The sequence below is a fragment of the Castor canadensis genome, chromosome 7 (assembly GCF_047511655.1).
Source record: "Castor canadensis chromosome 7, mCasCan1.hap1v2, whole genome shotgun sequence".
Classification (NCBI taxonomy): domain Eukaryota; kingdom Metazoa; phylum Chordata; class Mammalia; order Rodentia; family Castoridae; genus Castor; species Castor canadensis.
Window position 1 is genome coordinate 129,285,661 of NC_133392.1, and position 17,594 is coordinate 129,303,254.

Genomic DNA, 17,594 nt, shown 5'->3' on the forward strand with positions numbered 1-17,594 from the left:
CCTGGATTCCTGAGTTCTAGCTCCTACACTGAGAGAGAGAGAGAAAGAGAGAGAGAGAGAGAGAGAGGGCTCTTCCTAACTTTCTAAAACTTCTCTAAAATAAAATTTATTTAAGCCCTCAAAAGGCAATAAAATAAGTCAGCAAGACTAAGCATTTATCACTGCAACTGAGATAAACTCATCTATTAAAACAACTTTCTCAAGATTATAGCATTGTTTTATAGGAAATGATTACAAATGAGCTGAATATCCTTCAATAGAAGACTGATTAAATAAATATGGTACAACCATAAAATGGAATTATATGCATCAATTTAAAAGTTTCTAGTAGCTCTATATTTACTGACATAAAAGAGTCTCCAAGATATACTGATAAGTGAAAGCAGCAAGAGACCCAGTGGTGTGAATAATAAGCTGTTTGTGTGTTATAGACAGAATAGGTCTGAAAGGCACAGAACAGAAAGTAGCAACACCTCCCAGGAGAAAAGTGTCATTGGAGGACTTTTCACTGACTAGTTTCTTGCCCTTGGATATTACCTGTTCACCTATTTACAACTGGGTGCCAGTGGCTCACATCTATAATCCTAGCTACTCGGGAGGCAGAGGTCAGGAGGATCACAGTTCAAAGCCAGCCTGGGCAAATAGTGAGACCCTATCTTGAAAAAACCCATCACAAAAAAAGGGCTGGTGGATGGATCAAGGTATAAGCCCTGAGTTCAAACACCAGTTCGCAAAAAACTCTTTAGTGAAACAGGCAAAGAAAAAAGGAGGCAGGAGAGCAAAGAAAAAAGCTGAAAGTCAGAGGGTTTGTTTATCGTTTATCTAACACTTAGAGAAAGCAAAAGTATGGTCTGGAGGCATAGCTCAAGTGATAGGGCATCTGCCTACTCCATACCTCCAAAAGAGAGAGAAAGAACGAAAGTATGATTCATGGCAGGAGGTATGAGTCAGCAAGTGAGAACTGAATAAGGAAGGAATTAAGACCTGGACACCAAACAAGGGAGACTTCTAGAAAAGGAGCATTACTTGCCTGCTGTACCATATGTGGGCGTGGGATAGATGTGCCAGTGTTTTCTAAGAGTTATTTTTAAGAGCTATCCCTCACACCAACACACACCCCTTTTCTGCACCCATTCAGGGCTCAGTTCCAAAGGTGCATCCCCATTTCCCAACCTCGTGTTCCCTCAAAAAACTGTCTCTCCAATCTGTGAAGGACAGCTGTACTCTACCCCAGCTAGACAGAGGAGGGATTGCGCTCCTCCAGACCCAGGCAGGAGCAACACAAGGGCATTGCTGTAGCCCTAGAGCCAAGCCAAGAAGCCTCCAGAACCTTGCCTTTAAAAGCAAGATCATCCTCATAATCACCTAGCCCTGTGGGCATCACCAGCACAGACTGCGACTAGAGAAAGGAGGAGTCAGAAGTTCTTAACTCAAAAGTCCTGTCCTAGCCACCACTTCTCAAAAATCTGCTTGGCTGTGCAGCCCCCCACCATCTTCCACCTACTGTTCTGCCCAGAATCCTACATCTGTTCTTCACATGAGACAACAAAGATTTGTTTCCCATTATCATCCACTTCTGGTTCGGCCTTTCTTGCACTTAGCCCAAAGCTCTAAGAGGAGCTAAGATTCAGTTGGCCACTTGGTCACTATGCCCAACACCAAAATCCCTGGACCCCAGTAGATACCCAGGAAATTTTTGAATGAGAATAAATAAAATTAGGCTTCCAACTCTGTGCAGGTTCAGTGTCCCGGAGACCTTCAGAAAGCCTTCCCCCTTTCCCATTCTTATTTTCCATCTTCCCAACCTCTCCCAAACTACCACACTCTACTCTATGAAAGGCCGACTTTATAATCTGGAAACTTCCTTATCTCCCCTCTCCACTTCTGAGAAGTTCCTTCCCCTGCTCTTCTTTACATCCTGTCACATCGCTGCCTCGTGGAGACCTCTCATTCTCTCCACCCCATCTCCTCTTTGGATCTCTTGTAATGCTACTTACACAGCTTTCTCCTTCCCCACCAAACCCCCATTGCATTGGATCCGCCACCTCCTGCTCCTAGTAACTCTTCTCCACTCACTTCCCTGGCCAACTGAACTCATTCCTGTAAGAATTTGCCGCTTACCTCATCTACTCTCTCCTCAGAATTTAGCCATAGTGTCATCCAGGGATGACCCAGGTAACGCCTTGAGCTCCACATTTCCAAAAACCTTTACCTCTACTGCACCCCAGCCACTTACCTCTGTGGCCACATCTTGAATTTTGTCATCATGTGAAACCATTCTACCTACAAAAGCACCTGTTCAACATCCTAATTTCCATCCCCATTCCTCAACCTTCCTGCCTCACTCATTTATTCCCAATACCACTCATCTGACTTCATCAGCACCTCCAAACCATTGGTAGCTCTACTCTGTCCCTTTCTCCCAATCCTTTCTGGTCTCCATGTGGGCACATTCTGTCAAAGAGTTAAGCTGGATACAGTGGCATACACCTATAGTTCCAGCTACCCAGGAACCTAAGATGGGAGGATCACTTAAACCCACAAATTGGAGCTCAGCCTGACCAAATCTGAGAGACCCCATCCCACAAAATAAAAAAAATGGGCTGGAAGTGTAGCTCAGTGGTAAAGAACTTTTCTAGGATGCATGAGAGTTCCAAGTTCAATTCCACACCTCAAAAATAGGCAGAGGGGGAAAAAACATTAAAAAAAAGAACAAGGAAAAGAAAACAAAAATATTTAAAATACAAAAACTGAAAGAAAAGCAAGCAAAAAAATGGGGTGGGGCAGGGAGGAAAAAGACAAAAAAGTTGACAAAACAGTCGCCAAATTTTTCTAAATTTTATTAAGACTACATTTTTAAAAAAACCCCAGACAGAATGGACACAGTAAAACCATACAATATCATCCATATAAAATCATACAAAGTTGTTTAGGAATATACACATAGGATAAAAATAGTAGTCTTTGCTCCCACTTCCTACATGGGGAGCAGGAAATGGTTTTTTTTTTTTTTTCCATTTCTCCCCACTTTTATCCTGTTATTTTACTAACTTCTTTGCCTAATAAACTTTACTATTACTTTTACTATAAAAAAAATTTTGGACATGATTCTCCAAAATTCAGGATCGTGGTTATATCTGGGGAGGACAAAAAGCTTCAAATGTGTTAGTAAATTATTCAAGTGACCTAAAGGGTAAATATTTATTAAATTGCATATATATGTATATACATATATAATTGCATATATATATAAATTTTTGCCTGATAGGATCACAATACATAGAAAGTTTGCCCACTTTTCTTCAGTTACTTACAATAACACGAACCATTCCCAGTAACATTTCTAATAACATCCCTCCTCTACTAGATCGTGAGCTCTGCATAGGGAAGAGCCTGTTTGGTCTGTTTTCTCCCCTCATCTATTCCTTGACAAATGATGGGACACCAACCAGAACTCTCTTCTTTCATCCCAACAATAAGCAATTTGGCCTGTTGGCCCTACCCACAGAACTGGTTGTGTGAATCAAGTGGGACAAAAGTCAGAGACCAGCCCTAGCTCATTGAATCTAAGATGGCCTGCTCCATGAAAAGGGCCTGGTACCCAGCCATGGATGAAAGACTTCAGCACCTCAAACCTCACTCAGTCTCGGAGCCAGTGATCTACTCACAAGGGAGCCCCTTGTGCCTATTTTTTAGTAATGGTCACTCTGAGTTTGCAGCATGCGTGATGAGGTCAGTGTAGAAGGGAAGGCAGGGGCCAGCACAGCCAAAGCTGTGGGACTTCCCCAGAGGCCCAGAATCAGTTTGAGCCTGCAGAGGCCTGGTTCCTCTCCTCGATAGCACAGAGCACATTCAGATCACATCTATAACCTTTCTGCTCCACAGACGATGGTTTCATGTACATCTGAATCTTTAGGGTCCAACCCAGGGCATGATCAAAGGTCTATGTCCAGGAAATTGAAGGCACAGCTAGCTCTAACTCAGGTACCTCTTTGGGAAGTCTATTCTTCCCTGATACATCTTTTAGTTGTCTGTGCTCCTCACTGTGGGTCTGCACAGCCTTGGGTCTGTGTAGCAGAAGTACATGGACTGACTTTTCTCAGCACTTGCCCAGTGTTTCCTCTTCCTGGAATGTTCTTCCCTCCTCACTCACCTGTCAGTTTACTTCAACGCTTGAGGGATAACTAAATGTTAACATTTTTTTGTAGTGCTGGGGATTGAACCCAGGGCCTTGAGCATGCTAGGTGAGCACTCTGCCACTGAGCAGACACTGGTGAGACATCATTTTCATATTTTTCTATACTTCTATGAATATATATTTAGCATAAGTTAATTCAAACTCTTTGTCAAGTAGGTCCAGTATCTTTGGATTTCCTCTTCCTCAAGGACACCGTTGTATTGAGATTCTTATTGGAGTCAAGAGTCATCTCCCCTCCAGATGCTCTCTCTAATCTTCCTCTTTGGGAGCTCCTCTTCCTTATGGCCACTCCATCAGGGTGGACCTCCCTGCCCGAGACAAAGATGTCCCTTCAGCACAGGAATCAGACCTGAGTCATCTCTCTGTGGCCATTACTTGGCCCTGAACTAGGCTCAATCCAACACCTACAGAAGGCACTACTTCCTAGGGAAGAGATCCACCTCTGGGGCGGGCAGATCCTGGTTGGGATCCTGGCTCTGACACTTGATAGCTTGGCCAAATTCCTTGCTGGCCAGTAAAATGGCTTGCTGAGTCCAGAAGTGAGGCTGTAAACCACCTGCCTGAATTGCCATGATAGTCATTATCTCTCAATCCCACGGAGAGCAGGGCAAGATAGGCCCCTTAATATTTGGTACCTGGACTTGGGTGGTCCAGATGTCTAAGATAAGTGGGGGAGAAGTTAGGATGGGGTTTGTCCTTCTCTGCCCCAATTAATGTCTTCCTCTCCTTGTACCCCATGCCATCTAGAAAACAGAGTTTAAAAAGAAGAACTGAATACTGATGTTTATTCTGGGAAGTATAAACCCAAGCACTAGGAGTGAAGCAGAAAAAAATGGGAAATAATGCAAGTGATGCATTCCTAATCCCAGCACTGACTTATGGCCAGCCTTGAACAAGCACAGCAGGTGTGTCCACCAGCTGCTAAGAAAGTCTCCCCATAGGCTGTACTGCTGGGGAGAAACAATGCCTTGCAACAGTTCATGGAAGGGAGAGAAGACTTATCTGCCTGGTTCTCTCCTGTCTCCCCTTTCCCATTCTAAAAATTTAACTCCGGCACACTTCTAGGTTGCTCTGTTACATGGGATGCCTATTCTCACGTCCTGTAGTGAGGCATTCCATCTAAGTCTGATGGAAGGAAACAAACTCTGGACATGTGGATGGTCAGTCTCAGAGAGTTCAGTATTTTCTGGAAGATGAAATTGGCAGTGTTCACAGACCTTCCCCACAGTCACTGGTTAGTGAGTGGTAAGTTCAAGATTGGAATGTAGTTGGGCTCTGGAAACTATCGAAGATCAAGATGAACTTGGATTTTACATACAGGGCTAAGCTGGGGAGTGACATGAGATAAAGAGCTTTTTAATAAAGCTCTCCATCTCTGTGCACCATCTTTCCATCTGGCTAATGGCATAAACATGTGGGTGGCCCCAGGTTGTGGGGACATCCAAGACGGTTTCTGAGGGTTTTGTGGAATCCCTCATGGAGTCCAAACCTTCAACTGAGCTTCAGCACCGCCTCCTAGTCTTCCTCTGGCTCCATCTACACCAACACCTACCAAAGAAATGAACTGGTCAGAGAGAGGCAGGATCTAGGTAGAGAAGTCAAAATGAGCGGAGGAAACACAGCTAAAGGTTAGGAGCACAAGCACCGTCCACCTGTCCACTGTTGGTTCCAGGCTGTGCAGATCCTGGCTCTGCGGCTCCTGGCATCCGCTGATGAATCTTCTGGTGTTGCTTGAGATGGTCAGATCTCATGAACTGGCGGCCGCACTGATCACACCTATGAGGTCGATACCTGGTGTGTATCCGCATATGTCGTCCAAGCTCATCGGAACGGAAGAAAGACCAAGTGCAGCCTTCCCAACTGCATCTATAGGGCTTCTCCCCTGACAAGTGACAAGGGAGAGATGAGATTAAATAGAATAGGCCAAAGGTGGGATGGAAGGACTCTGACTTTAAGGCAGAGGATTTGGGGTTGAGGAATCAAACGGGAAGCTATAAGAACTAGGGAGAGGGTGATACCCACAATAGTGCCTGCCCTTCCCTATCATACTGGCACAGTCATTCTGGATGGAAGTTGGTGTGACCAATAGGGCTTGGAAGATGAAAGGCTAATAATCCCAATTACAAATCCGTAGTCCAGCACAGAGCAAAAGTCCAGAGACATCTCTAGCCCCTCCCCAGCTGACACCTCATTTACCTGTGTGTTTTCGCTGGTGACTCACGAGGTGGGAGCGCTTGGTGTACGCCTTTCCACAGTTATTATACACGCAGAGGTAAGGCCTCGACGCTGAGGATTGTCTCCTGGGTGCCCTTTCCCGGGCCCTGGAGTTTTCTGCTCTCTGTGGAGCAGGTATGGGCTGCTCAGGTAGAAAAGGGCCTTCCTGGGAGTTTGACTGATTCACAAGAGAGTTCTGTGTTTCTAAACTCAGCAATGATTGAGACCCAGCTGAGGGCATCTCAAGGCCATAGGAATCTCTGGGGGGCAACAACTGAGCCACTGATGGGAGCACAGACTGGGCCTCACAGGAAGACATGGTTGGTGTCAATAACGTTTTAAATGTTGAAGCTCTGGTGGAAGGCACTGTTGGGGGACCAGAAAATGGCATTGTTGGGGCACTGGAGTGGGACATCATTAACGTCTCATTGGAAGCTGAGACTGGTGGCCCACTGGAAGGCATCCTTGGATTCTCACTGAAGGTCATGACCACTACTGGAATACAGGCTTCTCCTAAGGGCATCACCTGGGACCCAGGCTGGGAGGGAGATACTCCCTGCTGATATATCTGGGAAGAAATGGGAGTGGCTTGGGGACAGTAGTGCACACCATGCTCAGGTAGTGACATACTGAACTGTGACCCTGCCTCACCCACGTTCTGCTTGGATGCATCAGCAGAGACAAAACTGGTCCTCAACATCTCTGTGCCTTGAGGATAGCATTGAATGCCTGGTGGACCATGGTTCCAAGAAGTGTGCACTCCACTGTTTCCAGAAGTCAGAGACATATCCAAGATGGACATTGACTTCTCATTATCCTAGGAAAGAGAAAGAGAAATTTACCCTAACTCTTATTTATTTCCTTCCTATAACAGGGTTTGAACTCGGAGCCTCGTGCTTGCTAGGCAGGTGCTCTACCACTTGAGCCACTTAACCAGGCCTTTTGTGTTTATTATTTGGGAGATGGGGTCTCACAAACTACTCACCCACGCTGGCTTTAAATCACGATCCTCCTGATCTGTCTCCAGAGTAGCTAGAATTACAGGCATGAGCCGCCAGCACCTGGCTCCTAACTCCATTTCTAGATCTCCTTCCTATCCTCAGACCCCATACTAATCCAGGCTTCCATAACCTCTGGTCTGAATTATCTTGCCTGCAGACAGCTCCGAGGCTTGGGCTTTCTGAGATACAGGTCTGGTGGACAGGAGCATAATGGAATCCAAGATGTAATTCATGCCACTTTCATACAAAGCAACAGAGAGAAAATAAAATAGTCCATAACCTACACCCTCAGCAAAACTTCAAGAAAATATTCAAATTCCAAATTACTCATTGAGTGTGTGGGTGAAAGAACATTCCAGACTGTGACTGGTAGGTAGGTTAGGAAAGACATTGGTGGTGGAAGCTTTTGAAATAGAATAGTATCCAAAAATCCTATCTTTAAAACCTGTATATTATTATAGCAATAGAAAAGGGAGCTCTTGAGCTAAGAAGCTGGGATGGTTACCCTGTACCTCCCATCCACTCCTTCGTTGGGATGGTCCAGAAAAGACCCATCTATTCAAATATGATAAGTTACAGTAGTCATAAAAGATACTGAACTGTGTGTAGTGGTGTATGGCTGTAATCCCAGCACTTAGGAGGCTGAGGCAAGAAGATCATGACTTCGAGGCTAGTCTGGGCTACATAGTGAGAACCGCGTCGCCGGTGCCTGCGCCTCCTGCTCCACCTCGCTTCTCCTCTCCCGGCCGAGGCCCGGGGGACCCCAGCGAGAAGCGGGAATCATGTTCCGACGCAAGCTGACGGCTCTAGACTACCACAACCCTGCCGGCTTCAACTGCAAAGATGAAACAGAATTTAGAAACTTTATTGTTTGGCTTGAAGACCAGAAAATCAGACACTACAAAATTGAAGACAGAGGTAACTTAAGAAACATCCACAGCAGTGACTGGCCCAAGTTCTTTGAAAAGTATCTCAGAGATGTGAACTGTCCTTTCAAGATTCAGGATCGACAAGAAGCGATTGACTGGCTTCTTGGTTTAGCGGTTAGACTTGAATATGGAGATAATGCTGAAAAATACAAGGACTTAGTACCTGATAATGCAAAAAGTACTGACAATTCAACTAAAAATGCAGAACCATTGATCAATTTGGATGTAAATAATCCTGATTTTAAGGCTGGTGTAATGGCTTTGGCTAACCTTCTTCAGATTCAGCGTCATGATGATTACCTGGTAATGCTAAAGGCAATTCGCATTTTGGTTCAGGAGCGCCTAACACAGGATGCAGTTGCTAAAGCAAATCAAACAAAAGAGGGCTTGCCTGTTGCTTTAGACAAGCATATTCTTGGTTTTGACACAGGAGATGCAGTTCTTAATGAAGCTGCCCAAATTCTGCGATTGCTGCATATAGAAGAGCTTAGAGAGCTACAGACAAAAATTAATGAAGCCATAGTAGCTGTTCAGGCCATTATTGCTGATCCAAAGACAGACCACAGACTAGGGAAAGTTGGAAGATGAGCGCTGCAGGATGTCAACTTCTTACCTACTTAGTGTAAACAGGAACCATGTACCCTTCAGGCATGTGTTTGGAAATCAAATGTCACATTTTCAAGGGAGGAATCCCAGGAAATTGACTGTGTTCTAGAGATTTAACCACAACTGCTGTTTTCTTTTAATAAAGTTTGGGAAAGTGGAAAAAAAAAAAAAAAAAAAAGAAAAAAAGAAAAACCCAAAAAACAACACAGATACTAAAACAGCAAAACAGAAATTGAAGATTGCAATTTCCCAGAGAAAAAGTTTACCAGAAAAAAAAATTTACACTAAGAGAAATGTAAAAACAGCTCAAATCAATTACAAGTTCTATGACATCATAGGAATGTCACAGGGCAAGAACACCAATTCAAAGAAACTATGTCCAAAGAGTTGACGTTAGGGGCTGGGAAGTTCAGTGGTACAGCATGGTCTGAGCATGCACAGGGTGGAAGAGGGCTGGTGGGGTTGCAAGTGGTAGGAGTGCTTGTCTAGCAAGTGTGAGGCCCTGAGTTCAAACCCCAGTACTGAAAAGTAAATAAATAAACAATGGGTGGAAGGGGCAAAGCTAAAGGGAAAACCTTTGGAGGAGCTTGTGTGATCCTGGCAATGTCCTATTTTTTGACCTGAGGAGCAGTTTCATAACATTCATTTTGTAATAATTTGTTAAGGTGTGAATTGCATTCACTTTCCTACTTGTGTGTTATTTTTCATAATAAAATTATTTAAAATAAATTAAAATTGTGAGAAGTGAGGATGGTCCTAGTATAAAAATCAGAAAAGTAGGGCTGAAAGTATAGTTCATTGGTAGCGTGAATGCCTAGCTGCTCCAAGTCCTGGTGAAAGAGAAAAAGGAAAAAAAAAAAAAGGAACCCCAAAAAAATTCTGGAACAGAAGACTATAACTAATAAGTAAATAAATAAATAAATAACTGAACCTAAGTGTGGCAATGTACTTGGGAGGTGGAGTCAGGAAGATTACAGGTTCCAGGCCAGCCTGGTTACAAACAGGGTTTATGAGACCCTGCTCTAACAAACAAAAATTGACTAGAGAGAATTTTTTTTTTCCAGTGAGACTGGGGTTTGAACTCAGGGCTTTGAGCTTGCAAAGCAGGCACTCTACCACTTAAGCCACACCTACAGTCCATTTTACTCTCATTATTTTGGAGATGGGGGTCTCAGAACTATCTTCTGGTGTTGGCCTTGAACCACAGTCCTCCCTATCTCAGCTTCTCAAGTAGCTAGGATTACAAGCGTGAGTCACGGCTCCTGACTAAATTGAGATTTGAGTTGGCAGAAGAATCAGTGGCTTGAATATAGGACTTGACCTGCCTTATAAGAAATGCTAATGGAGCACTTTAGGTTGAAATGAAAAGACCCTAGAAAGTAGCTTGAAGCCACAATTTTAAAAGCTAGTATTACTGTAACTTTGATTTTTAATTCCACTTTTTGTTTTCTACATAATTTAAGAGGCTAATGCATAAAGATTATAAAAACCTATATTTTTGAGCATACAATGCATAAAAATGTAATGCCATAAAGTATAATACTATAAAAATGTATGTGTGCTATTCAAATTTAGCTGATATAAATTCAAATTAGTGTTATAACTTCAGGATGTAAAATGGAATCCCTGTGGTAACCACAAAGAAAATAGTTATAGAATATGTACAAAAGGAAATGAGAAGAGAATTTATAAGTTTCACTACTGGGCTGGGGATGTAGCTCAGTGGCAGAACTCTTGCCTGGCATGTGCAAGTCCCTGGGTTTGACCCCCAGCACCACGACAAATAAAACTTCACTATAAAACACAAATCAACTAAACAAAAAGGACATAATGGTGGAAGTGAGGGACAAAATGGCAGAACTAAATCCCTCCTTGTCAGTAAATACTTTAAACATAAGTGGATTATACACTCCAATCAAAAGACAGATTGGCAGAAAGGATTTATTTTCATTTGTTTACTTATTTGCAATACTGGGGTTTGAACTCAGGGCTTCACACTTGCTAGGCAGGCACTCTGCCACTTGAGCTACTCAGCCAGCCCAATGTTGTATATGCATGTGTTGGATATTTTCAAGGTAAGGTCTCAAGAACTATTTGCCTGGGCTGGCTTTGAACTGCGATCCTCCTGATCTCTGCCTCCTGAGTAGTTAGAATTACAGTTGTGAGCCACCAGCACCCAGCCAGAAAGGATTTTCTAAATGTGATACAACTGCATGCTATCTACAAGAGACTCTTGGACGCAAAGACCAAAGACACAAGTAGGATTTAAGTGAAAGGATAGAAAAAAACATTCCATGCAAAAATAAAAGTGGTTATCTAACAGACAAAAGGCTCTAAATCAAAAAAGATTACAAGAAACAAAGGACATTAAATACTAGTAGAGTTCAATACAGCAAGACAAAACAACCATAAACAACAATCAGTCAGAAGATAAGAAAAAAAAAAAGAAATGAATGACAAAATAAACAAATCAGATCTAACAGATATATAGAACATTCTACCAAAACAGAATACACATTCTTCTCACGTGCAAATGAGGCAGTCTCCAATATAGCTCATATGATAGTTCACAGGCCCATTCTTGATAGACCTTTTTAAAAATAGAAGAGTCAGGCATATCTAATGTAATCCTAGCTACTTGGGAGGCTAAGATCAGGAGGATGACTGTTCCAGGCCACCCAGCATAGATAGTTCTTGAGACCCCCATCTCCAAAATAACCAGAGCAAAATGGACTGGAGGTGTGGCTCAAGCAGTAGAGCACCTGCTTTGCAAGCGTGAAGCCCTGAGTTCAAGTCCCAGTCCAACCAAAAATAAAAATAAAACAAAAAACATATGACACCAAGTGTGCTGTCTGACCACAACCAGATGAAGTTAGAGACCAATAACTAGAAAATTCCTAAGTTTATGGAAATGAACACCGTTCAATAGACAATGAGTCAAACAAGAAATCATAGGGAAAATTTAAAAAGTACTTAAGAGATAAATGAAAATGAAAATACATTAAACTTTATAGGATACAGCAAAAGTAGTGATATGGGGGAAGTATAGATATAAATGTATTTAACAAGATCTCAGATCAACAACTTAACTTTATACCTTAAGGAATTAAACAGAATAAACCCAAAAACTAGCAGAATGTAGGGACTAGAAGAAAATCAATTAATATAAAAGTGGGTTCTTAAGAATGAACAAAATTACCAAACCTTTAGCTAGACTGAATAAAGAGAAACAAAAGACTCAAAATACTAAGATGAGAAATGAAAGTGAAGCGTATTACCAGTTCTACAGAAAATAAAAAGGATTGTAATACAAGTGGAGCAATTGTATACCAATAGGATAACATGGATGAAATGGACAAATTCCTAGAAACACAAAACCTATCAAGTTTAAATCACAAAGTCAAGTGCTGGTGGCTCACACCTGTAATCCTAGCAGAGATAAGGAGGATCTTGATTCAAAGCCAGCCCCAGGCAAATAGTTCAAGAGACCCTATCTCAGGGGGAAAAAGTCAACACAAAATAGGGCTGGTAGAATGGCTCATGTGGTAGAGCACCTGCCTAGAAAGCATGAGGTCCTGAGTTCAAACCCCATACCACCAAAAAAAAAAAAAAATTATATCACAAAGAAATAGAAATCTGAATGGATGACTAAAGAGATTGAAACAGTAATCAGAAGTTCCCCAAACAAGGAAGCCCTAGACTTGATGGCTTTGCTGGTGAATTCTAACAAACACTTAAAAATCTAACTCTAATTTAGAGGTAATACAAGAGATGAATACCAAGCTAAGTGATACCATGAGAAAACAATCTGATAAATCCAGGATGATAGTGAGGATGACGAAAAACCAAATGTCAACTCTAAAAAAAAAAGAAAGAAAGTGTGTCATTTCTAGAAGGCTCAAGAAAAATAATACCAGGTGCCATGTGTTTTTCTTAAAATTGGATCCTGGTTTGGGCAGATATCTGTAAAGGACATTTTAGGGACAACTAGAGGACTTTGAATAAGGATTGGATCTAAGGCGATAAAGAAGTTTTCATTAATTGACAGGTTTGATAATGTTTTGTCTGTAGAGGAAAATGTTTTTGTTTGGTTTTTGGCAGTTTTGGTAATACTGGGGTTTGACTCAGTTCTCACAATTGATAAGCAGGTGTTCTACCCAGTTGAATCATGCCCCTTGTCCTGAAAATGTTCTTTTTTAAAAACCCTAGAAGACTTGGAGAGAGTCGGTCTGTTTTATTCATAATTGTTTGCTCAGCAACCACTATAAAGTAGACACACAATCAATACCATGTAAAAATTATTAAGTGGGTATTTTTTTTTTTTTGATACTAGGGCTTGACCTCAAGGCCTATACCTTGTCCCACCGCCCCCCACCTTTTGCGATGGCTTTTTTCAAGATAGGGTCTCACACACTATTTTCCCCGGGCTGACTTCAACCCACTATCCTCCTGATCTCTGCCTCCTGAATAGCTAGGATTACAGGCATGAGCCACCAGCATCTGGCATGGGTGGGTATTCTTTTCAGGGTACTCAGCCTTTTTCCTCCCTCTCAGGCCCTCTTGCTTTCCAATCTTTCATAGGCAATCCTTAAGTTGTCTAAACCTTTACTACTACCTCCCCTTATTCCCCCAATTTGCACTGGTCCCCATCTCTCCACAGAACCATCTTTCGTAAAAGTCACTGACCGCCACATAAATAAGCCCAAGCAACACTTCTACTTCTCAGACCTTGCTTGTACTCTCAGGAAAGTTTGAGACTACTGGTCACACTCTCCTTAAAATGTGTCCTTCCTTTGGCCTCCCTAACACAGGGCACTTTCCTGGCTTTGTTCGATCCCTTCCTCCAGTCTCTCTCAACTTTCTCTTACTCCGAGTTCCCTGGGGATTCTCTCCCATGTCAATGGATCCATTTCTACTTATATTCCATTTGTTCTTAAATCTATAGCTCCGGGGAAGATCCTTCTTGAGTTTCTCAACTGCTTACTATTCAGGTCCATTTGGACAGCTCATAGGTACTTCAAATGGTCTGTGTCCAAAACTCAGGTGCATCATTGCTCATCACCCCTTATCAGTCACCCAAAGCCTTATTAACCCTACTTTCTTGTCCTTTGCTCTCCCAGAAACTGTCACCACTATTTTCACACAATTGTGCAAGTGGGAAATATGTTAAATTATCCTGGATGCCTCCTTCACCACCTAGATCCAAGTACAGTTGTCTTTCAGTATCCACAGGGGATTGGTTCCAAGACTTCTATCCACAGACATTCAAGTTCCTTGTAGTAAATGACATAGTATTTTCATATAACCTGCACATTCCCCTGTACACTTTATATCATCTTTACATTACTAATAATACATAAATACAATGTAATGCTAGATAAATAGTTATTATACTATATTCTTTAGGGAATACGACAAGAAAAATTTATACATGTTCAATACAGACACAATTTTTTCTGAATACTTTTGATCCTCAATTGGTTGAATCTACAGATGCAGAACTCTCAGATATGGGCAAATATAATTACCAAGTCTTGTGTTTCTACTTCCAAAAAATTTCCAGAATCTGTCAGTTTCTCCTTCCCCAGTCCCTTTTCTTTAGTTAAGCTGCCATTTTAATTCTCACCTGGATTACCATAATAGCTTTCTAACTATAGCTTTAAAGTCAACCCCCATCATCTCCAGGGCAAATCTAATTGTGACAGATCATGCTTAAACTCATCAAGGCTTCCTATTGCTCTTGGAATAGCCAACTCCATCCAGGGACCTCATGCTCCTTGTCTCCCCTCCCTTTGGGCTACTCTTCCATCTCTTTCTCTTGACCTTGGTCACAGTCAGTTTGGAGGATCTTAAAGTTCCCCCAAAGCAAAATCACACTGCCTCTGGTCTCAGGACCTGAAGACCCTTCAACTACCCAGACCAAACCCTCACCTGTCTTCTGACCTCCCTGAATCAGATCAAACATCTCTGCCATTTGTTCCTTCAGCTGCTTGTATTTCTTCAAGGCAACTTGTACACTTCCAACTTATTAATAAAGTGATATGGGGCTGGGGTGTACCTCAGTGGTAGAGTGCTTGCCTGGCATGTGTGAGGCCCTGGGTTTGATTCCCCAGCACCACAAAAATAAATAATAAATAATCAAGTTATAAAATGAGGGAGTATAACATCTTAAGGCAAACCCACAATTGCAATTAGAGGGGTTAATTGATCTACTGGAGCAAAGGACTCTCATAAGTTTTTTGTTTCCGTTCTTGTTTTGTGGTAGGTACTGCCTCACACTTGCTAGGCAGGTTCTTTTACCTCTTCAGTCCCTCCACCGGCCCTTCCAATACGTTTTCCCTCCTGTCTTCTCCTTGCTGACTTCTTAACTTTGTCTTTGCTTCCCAGGGTATACACGCCCTTGTCCGAGAAGCTGCAAGGGACTCTTCTACCTCACAGCCCCCGAAAACAGGTTCTGATGCTCAGTGAGTATTAATTTAACAAATGACACTTTTTGTCATTTATTAAACGACGTCCGGCTTGTGCTCCTTCCCACCCATTTCTGCTTCCCTCCACCTGCCCATCCTCCACCACCACCACCACCACCACCACCATCACCCTGCAGCCACCCTGGGACTAACACCCTACTTACCAGGGCGGGCTGGTGCGCTGTGGGCCACTGCCTCAGCTCCTCAGCTCCCTGTTCCATGGCAGCCTCAGGCCAGCTGCACTTCGGAATAATGGCGATTCAGATCCACTGGAGAGCATAGGGAAGGCCCGTTGCCGCAGCAGCGTCGCAGGCAGGAGCACGCCACAATCACTGCGTTGAGCTTCTACTTACCCACCGCGCGGGGGGCGGAGTCAAGGCCGCACCCACCTGCCCCACCCATCAGTCTTCCAGTCTTCCACCTGCCCCGCTCCTGCTGCCACCGCTCCTCCTCCACAGCCATCAAGGTCCACAGGGTCACACTGTCAGGGGACCTCAGACCTTTATCACTTCTTAAAGTCATTATGTGCGCCCCACCCTACTTACATCCACCAATTTTAAGGCTGAGCAACTCTCTTTGACCCAGGTGGGAGCTGGGGACCCCCAGATCTGAGACTCCAGCCAGGCCTCCTTGACCTGCAAGTGGAGAAAGGCTAGAGAGAGTGGCAGGACAGGTGCAGAGGGACACCACTACACCACCAGACCTGTTCTTGCCATAAGCCTTTGGAGGTTCTGCTAAGGCTGGGCACAACTGTCCCTTGCATATACAAACCAAAGCTTGGGCCTTCCATTCCACTGCCTGTTCTACAAGCGGCACTGGGAATTGAGCCCAGGGCCTCAGGACACTGCTCTAGCGCTTGAGCCACGCCTCCCAGACCTTTTGTATTTTGTCTTGGAGATAGGGTCTGCTAAGTTTGTCCTCACTGGTCTCAAACTTGTGATCCTCCAGCCTTGGCCTCCAGAATGAATGCTGGGATTACAGACATGTGCAACCATTCACAGTGTATTTCACAGTGTAGACTGTGTGCCCACCATGTGTGGGACACTGTGAATTAGAGATACAATGGTAGATAAGACAGAACAAAGTCCTTGCTCTCAAGGATTTCTATCCTAAATAGGCAGACAAGAGATGATCATCAAGTCAGGATTTTATATAATTTTGGGGGAAGGAGGGAGATCTATGGAGAAAACAAAGCTGGAAAGAAGTGTGAATGTTGGAAAGTAGCCTGCCCTAGGAAGATGGGCGGGTCTGAGGCAAGAATGAGTGTGACCTTGCTAGAAGGAAAATAGGAAAGTCAGGAGCCAACAGTGAACCAAACAAGGGGTAGAGTGGTGTGGCATGAGGACAGAGGGATACACAGGGCCTAGTTTAGCTTTATTTCCTCAACAAATAGGACAGGTTCAAGGACAAAAAAGTTATTGAATAAATGCAGGATGAATAGATTAATGCTTTGGACCAATGTGAGAGAATCTAAAGTAATAGAATTGGCAGAACTTGGCACTGCCTTGAATTGATGCTGGGGAAGAGAGACATCTACCTCTAGTCCCTGGGACGTGGCTGACGCTATTCCCTAAGATAGAAAACACCAGAAAGGAGCAGATTCAGGATGTGGACAGGTGATGGGTTCATTTGTGAACAGGTTGACGTGAGGTTACCTATGAGGTATCCAAATGGGGGTGTCTGGGAACCAGTCATGTCTGGCACATGGAGATGATTAGTAACTTTGTCAAATGAAGAGGTAGATAGGTCCTTAAATCTATTTTATGCCAAGCCCAATTTTTCTTTATTAGCCCCTTTCTACTCTCTCTCCCTCTCTCTCTCTTTTGAGACAGGGTCTAGCTATGTATGCCAGGCTGACCTCAAACTTACTATGTAGCCCAAACTGGCCTGGAACTCACAATCCTCCTGCCTCAGCCTCCAGAGTGCTGGCATGACATGACAGGTGTGCATCACCGCACAGGGTTCCCTATTCTGCTCTCAAACTACATGGCATTTCTGGGGCTGGGAGTAGATTGAGAAAGATGATCAGAAAAGGCAAGACTAGGAAGCAGGAAAGTTTGGGGCAGAATTAGAAAACACTGGAGAAAGCTAGAGAAACCTCCAGTTATGAACCTGGAGGTTACGCTGGGGGTAGGTGGGACAGCCACACAGGATAGTGGGAGGAGAGAAGAGGCTGAAA

General features: G+C 43.4%; 2 protein-coding genes across 2 annotated transcripts; one reads left to right on the forward strand and one right to left on the reverse strand.

Moving 5' to 3' along the window:
* Positions 1-5,820: 5,820 nt before the first annotated feature.
* On the reverse strand, positions 5,821-15,642 carry LOC109701890 (Krueppel-like factor 17). Its single transcript, XM_020178069.2, has 3 exons — positions 15,580-15,642; positions 6,395-7,229; positions 5,821-6,080 (listed from the first exon to the last, which is right to left on the reverse strand). Exons 1-3 carry the CDS (start codon positions 15,634-15,636, stop codon positions 5,821-5,823), a joined length of 1,152 nt encoding a protein of 383 aa, XP_020033658.2. The 5' UTR covers positions 15,637-15,642.
* On the forward strand, positions 8,114-9,115 carry LOC109701888 (RNA transcription, translation and transport factor protein). The gene has a single exon (XM_020187333.2). The coding sequence runs from the start codon at positions 8,196-8,198 to the stop codon at positions 8,928-8,930; it is 735 nt and encodes a 244-aa protein (XP_020042922.1). The 5' UTR covers positions 8,114-8,195; the 3' UTR covers positions 8,931-9,115.
* Positions 15,643-17,594: the final 1,952 nt, after the last annotated feature.

Excerpts from the sequence above, each read along its gene's own strand:
- LOC109701890 (XM_020178069.2), bottom strand. The coding sequence starts at position 15,636 with ATGGAACAGGGAGCTGAGGAGCTGAGGCAGTGGCCCACAGCGCACCAG. Across the intron at positions 7,230-15,579 it reads CAGCGCACCAGCCCGCCCTG|GATAATGAGAAGTCAATGTC; the intron begins GTAAGTAGGGTG and ends TCTCTTTCCTAG. Across the intron at positions 6,081-6,394 it reads TCACCAGCGAAAACACACAG|GGGAGAAGCCCTATAGATGC; the intron begins GTAAATGAGGTG and ends GTCACTTGTCAG.
- LOC109701888 (XM_020187333.2), top strand. The coding sequence starts at position 8,196 with ATGTTCCGACGCAAGCTGACGGCTCTAGACTACCACAACCCTGCCGGC.